General features: G+C 37.9%; 1 protein-coding gene across 1 annotated transcript; it reads left to right on the forward strand.

Annotated features, from left to right (window-relative positions):
* The first annotated feature begins 416 nt into the window (after positions 1 to 416).
* On the forward strand, positions 417 to 1,364 carry LOC120857352 (olfactory receptor 12-like). Its single transcript, XM_040232801.1, has one exon. It carries the CDS (start codon positions 417 to 419, stop codon positions 1,362 to 1,364), a length of 948 nt encoding a protein of 315 aa, XP_040088735.1.
* The last annotated feature ends 8,492 nt before the right edge of the window (positions 1,365 to 9,856 follow it).

Consider the following 9,856-nt stretch of genomic DNA (forward strand, 5'->3'; position numbering starts at 1 on the left):
CAGAGAAAGGCAAATACTGTATGATATCACTTATTTGTGGAATCTAAAGAATACAACAAACTACTGACTATAACAAAAAAGAAGCAGGCTCACAGATATAGAGAACAATGTAGTGGTTGCCACTGAGGTGAGGTTGGGGGAAGGAGAAATATAGGGATAGGGGAGTAAAAGGTACAAACTGTTATATATAAAATAAGTTACAAGGGTATATTGTACAACACAGGGCATATAGCCAATATTTTATAATAACTATAAATTTAGTATAGCTTCAGAATTGTGAATCACTATATTGTATACCTGTAACATATAATATTGTACATGAACTATATTTCAATTTTAAAAAAAGAATGTAAAGTTGAAAAGGCTTTCCATAGGATACGTGATCATCCACTGATTTTCTCAGATAGGTCTCAGCTATGAAGAATGAACTGAATAAGAATTACTCAGAAGTGATGGAGTTTATTCTGCTGGGATTCCAAACATCTCCAGATGTACAGCTTCTCTTATTTTTACTCTTCTTGCTTATCTACATGGTCATTGTGGTGGGAAATATCAGCATGTTAGTTGTCATTAAAATAGACTCCAGACTTCATACCCCTATGTATTTCTTTCTTAGAAATCTATCTTATTTAGATCTCTGTTACTCCACTGTCATTGCTCCCAAAACTCTGGCCACTTTCTTATCCAAAGACAAGAGAATTTCTTACAATGGCTGTGCAACCCAGTTCTTTTTCTTTGCTCTCTTTGTTGGGACGGAAGGCTTTCTTCTAGCTGTGATGGCATATGATCGCTTCTCAGCCATTTGCTCGCCCTTCCTCTACATGGTTCGTATGTCCCAGCAGGCTTGTGTTCGTTTGGTGATTGCCTCCTACATCTGTGGCTGCATCAACTCCATGATACAAACAGGTTTCACCTTCAGTTTGCGTTTCTGTGGAGAAAACAGATTGGACCACTTTTTCTGTGATGTCCCAGCCCTGATCAAGATTTCCTGTGTGGACACCTTGGTGAATGAGATTGTACTCTTTATTCTCTCTGCCCTCATCATCATCACTACCACAACTATCATTCTGCTTTCTTATGCATGTATCCTCTCCACTGTTCTAAAGATCCCCTCAACTCATGGTAGGAGTAAGACCTTCTCCACTTGTACCTCTCATATCACTGTGGTGAGTTTGTTCTATGGAACTGTATTCTTCATGTATGCCCAGCCTGGAGCCATCTCTTCACCAGAGAAAAACAAGATTATAGCTGTATTCTACACTCTTATCATCCCTATGTTGAATCCTCTGATTTATAGTGTAAGGAATAGGGAGGTAAAAAATGCTATGAAAAGGATATTGTTGAGAAAAAAATCTTTTCATTGACCTCTGGCCATCTGTAAAACTGTAGGCTAGACTAAAATCAGTATATGTAATAATTTGTTATGGAATAATTCTAACTAAGTTCATCTACGCTTTTGAAGATTTGAGTTTTTTTAACATCAATAGATTTTTAAAAAATGAATGAAAATCAATGTAGATATTTTATATTACTTCATAGTTAATTTATGGTATGATATCTGTTTGTTACAGAGGTTTGTTTCTGTTTGTTTTGCTTCAGTTCAGTTCAGTCGCTCAGTCGTGTCCGACTCTTTGCGACCCCATGAATCACAGCATGCCAGGCCTCCCTGTCCATCACCAACTCCCGGAGTTCACTCAGACTCATGTCCATTGAGTCAGTGATGCCATCCAGCCATCTCATCCTCGGTCGTCCCCTTCTCCTCCTGCCCCCAATCCCTCCCAGCATCAGAGTCTTTTCCAATGAGTCAACACTTCGCATGAGGTGGCCAAAGTACTGGAGTTTCAGCTTTAGCATCATTCCTCCCAAAGAAATCCCAGGGCTGATCTCCTTCAGAATGGACTGGTTGGATCTCCTGGCAGTCCAAGGGACTCTCAAGAGTCTTCTCCAACACCACAGTTCAAAAGCATCAATTCTTCTGCACTCAGCCTTCTTCACGGTCCAACTCTCACATCCATACTAGACCACTGGAAAAACCATAGCCTTGACTAGACGGACCTTAGTCAGCAAAGTAATGTCTCTGCTTTTGAATATGCTATCTAGGTTGGTCATAACTTTTCTTCCAAGGAGTAAGTGTCTTTTAATTTCATGGCTGCAGTCACGTTTTGCTTAGATATATTCAAAATTACAACTCATAAATACAGTACTGCTAAATAAATGTATTAATATAATATCTGAAAATATATATGATTATATGAATGTCTATATATCCATCTATATATCTGGGGGAAAAAGAAAGAGACACTATTAAAATTTCTATGGAATTTGTTTTCTCCAAATCATAGTTGAGTTTGCCAGTATCCAATCTTTGCAAATGAGAGTTGAAAATGCCACAGTAATATCAGTCATTGGCCTTGCTCAGATAATTATATGAAGTGGCAGTACAAAGTATTACACCTATAATATCCTTAAGAGTCCAAACAGTAATGATTTGATCAAGGAACAAAAAATAAAAAAAACATAAATGTGGTATGGTTGCTGTAAACCTATTTGTAATAGGGAGTCTTAATAATAAATGTTTGGTAATATTTTTAGTATTATATTTATTGAGGGCTTCCCTGGTGGCTCAATGGTAAAGAATCTGCCTGCTAATACAGGAGATGAGGGTTCAATCTCTGGGTTGGGAAGATTCCCCTGGAGAAGAAAATGGCAGAGTCCATTTCAGTGTTCTTGCCTGGGAAATCCCATGGACAGGACAGCCTGGTGGGCTACATTCCATGGGGTCACAAAAGAGTCAGACATGACTTAGGGACTACACACATACTTATTGATCTCATTACTTTCTTTCTTGTAATGTTTGTAATCTGTATATTGATTGAAAATCCTTATTTTCCTCTAGATTTGGAAAAAACATTGGCATGGAGTGACTTAAAATAGTGTCTTATAGTAATATAATTCTTTTGATGTCTGTAATTATACATTTTAATTCTTTTATTCCATTTTAGTTCCTTAATTAAATATGCCATGGATTTGACTTTATACCATTAGAATTTTGAGTTCCATATAATAATTTTCAAAGTAGTTTATGATGTGACATCTAGGTGTTACATAGGTTTCCTGTTCTAGTTTTGTTTTGTTTAGATATATTCCAAACTGCAACTCATAAATATTGTACTATTTAAATTAAATGATAAATACACACATTATGTTCACTAATCAATATCTGCATGAACATTTGCATATCTTCATGATTATTTTAATATACCTAAGGTTTTTCTGGTTTTGTTAATCTTTTGTTTCTGAAGTCATTAGTTGAAGGCTTGGTTGATTTATTTTCTGTTTTTACTTTAATGGAAAGTATTTAAGACTTTTGTATAATTTTCAATGTAATTTTTTTGCTTCATTATTATATTCAATATAAATAATTTTTCATTTTAATATTCTTTTTATTAAAGGGTTATGTAGATGAAGTTTGTTCTTTCAGTATAGTAGATTTATTTAGACAATATATTTTTATTGTTGATTTCTAGTTTTATTGTCTTCAGTTCAGAGGATTTAAACTCAAAAACCTTTATCGTGGAATTTCTGGGGCACATTTAGATAGCTTTTAAACTTGTAAATATTCCACAATTTAAGGAGACTGTGTCATTGTAATATGTATTATCAAATTGGATTTTAAACATATTGAATATGATAAAAGGTGATCATTATGGCTAAGTTGTAAATATAGCAGGTAGGCATTGATAGTTCAATGTCATTCAATGCAGAATTAAATTTGACATATTATTTAATTTTAATTAATTTATTTAATTGGAGGATAATTACCTTAAATATTGTGGTAGTTTAATGCCACATTAAAACACACAAAAAAATTGACATATTAACAGATTAAAATATTTTAAAAACAATTGTCACAAAAAGTGTGGAAGGAATGTTTGATAAGTTGTAACAATATTTTATGATTTTAAACACAGTAAAATTAGAAAAATAACTAAATTTTATTAAGCTGCTAAATTATAGCTACAAACTGAATGAACACACATTTTCATTGGGAAAATGGGAAAATATTAGGAGCATTTTCTTTAAAATTATGAAAAAGACACAATGCTCATTATCCCTAAATGCAGTTCAACATGCTATTAGAAATCTAACAAATGCAATACAATAATAAACAAATTTAAAGTATAGGGTATCAAATGTAGAATTAAACTGTCATTTACATGATAATTTACAAAAACAATCTAAAGAAGGATTTATGAAGGTGTCTGGATTAACACAAAAGATCAATTCCATGTCCATACAATAGCAGTAAACAACTACAATATTTAATTTAAAAGACTATTTATATGTGTATCAGAGATTATTAAGGATTTGGGGATAATTTAACAAAAGATGTATAAGAATTTAATGTGGAAAATTATAAAATTCTTTAGATCATGTGGTACAAAAATATTGTTCAAAGATTACAAAAAGGGGAGGAGTGATATCAGCAGATGACTAAATAAGACATCTCTCTTTCATATGCCTTCTGAACAACAATAACTTGTCATCCAACCATGGACAAGAGGGACAAGAGTGCTTCTGTGGGAGACTGGAGATCCAGGTCTGAAACTCCAGTGCCGTCCAGTATGGAGAAGAGCCATCTTTAGATTGCAGACCTGCACATAGGTGGCTGAGTCACTGATGTTCTGGGAGCAGCTCCATGCCCCTGAGGACTGGAATATGGCTCATTTTGTCTCCCGTCACCAGCACCATACACCAAGAGACTTGGCCGGAATCATGCCCATCTATGAGTCAGGTAACAGATGTATTGCCCTCAGTCCTGGCAATAGCCTGTGAACCAGCTCCAACCCCTTGACCACAGTCTGACACCCTGGGAGTAAGCCCACCAAACCTCAGTCAGGCTGTAGATTTCAAAGTTGTGACTTGTCTCCAGCTTATCCTAGTAGCAGTCTACAAACAGTCCTGCTGGCCCAGATACTGTACAGAAGACACTCCCATCTGCACCCCCAGAGACACTAAAAGGGTCCTATATTTGAATTCAGTTTCTTCACAGCCGAGTTCTACAGGTCTAAACACCCAGTAGGAGACATTACTTTCTGTCCATGTATCTGATATCAGGCCACTGACTAAGGACCCAACTATGGACCTTGAAGCAGATCCTTATTCTAGTGTTATCCTACTGAACAAGACACGCGAAGCAGTCTTATTCATCTAATGACCAGATAGGAATGACCATCCCCATCCAGGGACCCTACTGCAGACCCAAAGACAGCCTTAAACTGATTCCAATCCCGCATAACTGTGATTCTGGAGATAATTCCATTCATTAGCTCAGGGATCCCACAGGGGAAAGACTTTACCTGCCAAAACCCAGAAATAAAGACTGAAATATGTGTTTGCTTCTTCAAATGCACAGGCACATTTTCAAGGCTTCATAGATCACAATGAATCAGATACACCTGACACCAAGAAAGGAAACTAATAATGCAATGAAAAAGCAGTCTGCCTTTGTTAGGGTCTCTGTGAGAAAGGCAAGGTGGAGTAAGATGAACAGGTTAGGATTGGCTACTTTGAATAATTTCAGAGGGTTTTGGGTTATAGGGTCTGTACCTGTTTCCTGGCCTTGAGATGATTAGGCAGAGCGATATTTTCTGCTGTGGTGTGAAGGCTGCAGAGAGTGGATATGGCTCTGGATTGGTTAATTTAACCAAGAAAATGAATGATCTATTCCCTAAAAACTGTAATGTTAACAAAAGAAATTGAAGGAGAAAAATAATGGAAAGATATCTTCTTTTCATGAATTGGAAAAACTAATTCTGTTAAAATGTCCATACTATCCAAAATCATCTATAGATTTAATGGAATATCTATCAGAATGCCAATGGCATGCATTTTTTTTTCTTTTCATGAACATAGCAGAAAAACTACTCTAAAGTTTATGTGGAACCACTAAAGACCAGATATAGCTAAGGTAATCTTGAGAAAGAATAACAGAACAGTAGGGTCCTGGTTAAAACAGATACATAGACCAGTGTTATAGAACTGAAAGCCCAGAAATAAACCATACATGTCTTATCAATTAATATTTGACAAGGGAACCAAGAATGCTGAGTGATAAAAGAACAATCTTTTCAGTGAAAGATATTGGGGAAACTGGATGTTCGCATGTAAAGAATGAAATTGAACTGACCATCTTATACCAACCATGAAAATTAACTCAAGATGGATTAAGGACTTAAACATAAGACCTGAAACTGTAACACTCCCCCAGAAGAAAACACAGGGAAAGAATTCCTTGACATCAGTCTTGACATTGATTTGTTGGGTATGACAGAAAAAGCATAAGCAACAAAAGCAAAAATAAGCAAATGGAAATACATGAAAGTAAAAAACTTCTGCACAGCAAAGAAATAATCATAAGATGAGACAGCCTATGGAATGGGAGAAAATATTTGCAAACTACTTATTATATAAAGAGTTAGTAGCCACAATTAAAAGGACCACATAGAACTCTACAGCAAAACAACAAATTACTGGATTAAAAATGGGCAGATGACCTGAATTGACATTTTTCCAAAGAATCTACACCTAAATACAAAGAATTCAATCATATAAGATATATATATATATATATATATATATATATATTTACATGTGTATATCTGCCTGTAAATATAGTAAACTTAAGAATATTTTGGCCCATCCAAGGATTTTTGTAGAATGCCAAAATGCAGGACTAAGGAATATGTTTTCAATACCTACACCAGAAGGAACAACCCCATGCCCGAGGCCAGGGCGGCGACAGGGAGGAGCAACCCCACGCCCAAGGAGTGGTGGCTGCCCTGGTGCAGGAGGGCCTAGAGGAGCCATCCCACGCTGAAGTTCAGGAAGGGCAGCGGGAGGAGATACCCCTCATCCAAGGTAAGGAGCAGTTGCTGTGCTTTGCTGGAGCAGCCGTGAAGAAATACCCCACGCCCAAGGTAAGAGAAACCCAAGTAAGACGGTAGGTGTTGCAAGAGGGCATCAGAGGGCAGACACACTGAAACCATACTCACAGAAATCTAGTCAATCTAATCACACTAGGACCACAGCTTTGTCTAACTCAATGAAACCAAGCCATGCCCGCAGGGCAACCCAAGATGGGCAGGTCATGGTGGAGAGGTCTGACAGAATGTGGTCCACTGGAGAAGGGAATGGCAAACCACTTCAGTATTCTTGCCTCGAGAACCCCATGAACATTATGAAAAGGCAGAATGATAGGATACTGAAAGAGGTACTCTCCAGGTCAGTAGGTGCCCAATATGCTACTGGAGGTCAGTGGAGAAATAACTCCAGAAAGAATGAAGGGATGGAGCCAAAGCAAAAACAATACCCACTTGTGGATGTGACTGGTGATAGAAGCAAGGTCTGATGCCATAAAAAGCAGTATTGCACAGGAACCTGGAATGTCAGGTCTGAGAATCAAGGCAAATTGGAAGTGGTCAAACAGGAGAGGGCAAGAGTGAACGTTGACATTCTAGGAATCAGCGAACTAAAATGGACTGGAATGGGTGAATTTAACTCAGATGACCATTATATCTACTACTGCGGGCAGGAATCCCTCAGAAAAAATGGAGTAGCCATCATGGTCAACAAAAGAGTCTGAAATGTAGTACTTGGGTGCAATCTCAAAAATGAGAGAATGATCTCTGTTCGTTTCCAGGGCAAATCATTCAATATCACAATAATTCAAATCTATGCCCCAACCAGTAACGCTGAAGAAGCTGAAGTTGAACGGTTCTATGAAGACCTTTTAGAACTAACACTCAAAAAAGATGTCCTTTTCATTATAGGGAACTGGAATGCAAAAGTAGGAAGTCAAAAACACCTGGAGTAGAAGGCAAATTTGGCCTTGGAATATGGAATGAAGCAGGGCAAAGACTAATAGAGTTTTGCCAAGATAATGCACTGGTCATAGCAAACACCCTCTTCCAACAACACAAGAGAAGACTCTACACATGGACAGCAGCAGATGGTCAACACCAAAATCAGATTGATTATATTCTCTGCAGCCAAAGATGGAGAAGCTCTATATAGCCAACAAAAACAAGACCAGGAGCTGACTGTGGCTCAGATCATGAGCTCCCTATTACCAAATTCAGACTTAAATTGAAGAAAGCAGGGAAAACTGCTAGACCATTCAGGTATGACCTAAATCAAATCCCTTATGATTATACAGTAGAAGTGAGAACTAGACTTAAGGGTCTGGATCTGATAGATAGAGTAGAGTGCCTGATGAACTATGGAATGAGGTTCGTGACGTTGTACAGAAGACAGGGATCAAGACCATCCCCATGGAAAAGAAATGCAAGAAAGCAAAACGGCTGTCTGGGGAAGCCTTACAAATAGCTGTGAAAAGAAGAGAGGTGAAAAGCAAAGGAGAAAAGGAAAGATATAAGCATCTGAATGCAGAGTTCCAAAGACTAGCAAGAAGAGATAAGAAAGCCTTCCTCAGTGATCAATGCAAAGAAATAGAGGAAAACAACAGAATGGGAAAGACTAGAGGTCTCTTCAAGAAAATTAGAGATACCAACGGAACATTTCATGCAAAGATGGGCTCCACAAAGGACAGAAATGGTATGGACTTAACAGAAGCAGAAGATATTAAGAAGAGGTGGCAAGAATACACAGAAGAACTGTACAAAAAGTATCTTCACGACCCGGATAATCACGATGATGTGATCACTCATCTAGAACCAGACATCTTGGAATGTGAAGTCAAGTGGGCCTTAGAAACCATCACTACGAACAAAGCTAGTAGAGGTGATGAAATTCCAGTAGAGCTATTTCAAATCCTGAAAGATGATGCTGTGAAAGTGCGGCACTCAATATGCCAGCAAATTTGGAAAACTCAGCAGTGGGCACAGGACTGGAAAAGGTCAGTTTTCATTCCAATCCCAAAGAAAGGCAATGCCAAAGAATGCTCAAACTACCGCACAATTGCACTCATCTCACACGCCAGTAAAGTAATGCTCAAAATTCTCCAAGCCAGGCTTCAGCAATGTGTGAACTGTGAACTTCCAGATGTTCAAGCTGGTTTTAGAAAAGGCAGAGGAACCAAAGATCAAATTGCCAACATCCGCTGGATCATGGAAAAAGCAAGAGAGTTCCAGAAAAACATCTATTTCTGCTTTATTGACTATGCCAAAGCCTTTGACTGTGTGGATCACAGTAAACTGTGGAAAATTCTGAAAGAGGTGGGAATACAGACTACCTGACCTGCCTCTTGAGAAATCTGTATGCAGGTCTGGAAGCAACAGTTAGAACAGGACATGGAACAACAGCCTGGTTCCAAATAGGAAAAGGAGTACGTCAAGGCTGTATATTGTCACCCTGCTTATTTAACTTATATGCAGAGCATATCATGAGAAAGGCTGGACTGGAAGAAACACAAGCTGGAATTAAGATTGCTGGGAGAAATATCAATAACCTCAGATATGCAGATGACACCACCCTTATGGCAGAAAGTGAAGAGGAACTAAAAAGCCTCTTGATGCAAGTGAAAGAGGAGAGTGGAAAAATTTGGCTTAAAGCTCAACATGGCAGATCCGGCCCCATCACTCCATGAGAAATAGATGGAGAAAGTGGAAACAGTGTCAGACTTTATTTTTTGGGGGGCTCCAAAATCACTGCAGGTGGTGATTGCAGCCACAAAATTAAAAGACACTTACTCCTTGGAAGAAAAGTTATGACCAACCTAGATAGCATATTCAAAAGCAGAGACATTACTTTGCTGACTAAGGTCCGTCTAGTCAAGGCTATGGTTTTTCCAGTAGTCATGTATGGAAGTGAGAGTTGGACTGTGAGGAAGGCTTGA

This window comes from Oryx dammah, unplaced genomic scaffold (assembly GCF_014754425.2).
Source record: "Oryx dammah isolate SB20612 unplaced genomic scaffold, SCBI_Odam_1.1 HiC_scaffold_29, whole genome shotgun sequence".
NCBI classification, from domain to species: domain Eukaryota; kingdom Metazoa; phylum Chordata; class Mammalia; order Artiodactyla; family Bovidae; genus Oryx; species Oryx dammah.

What these genes read in the sequence shown, in the direction of transcription:
- LOC120857352 (XM_040232801.1), top strand. Translation starts at nt 417, where the DNA reads ATGAAGAATGAACTGAATAAGAATTACTCAGAAGTGATGGAGTTTATT.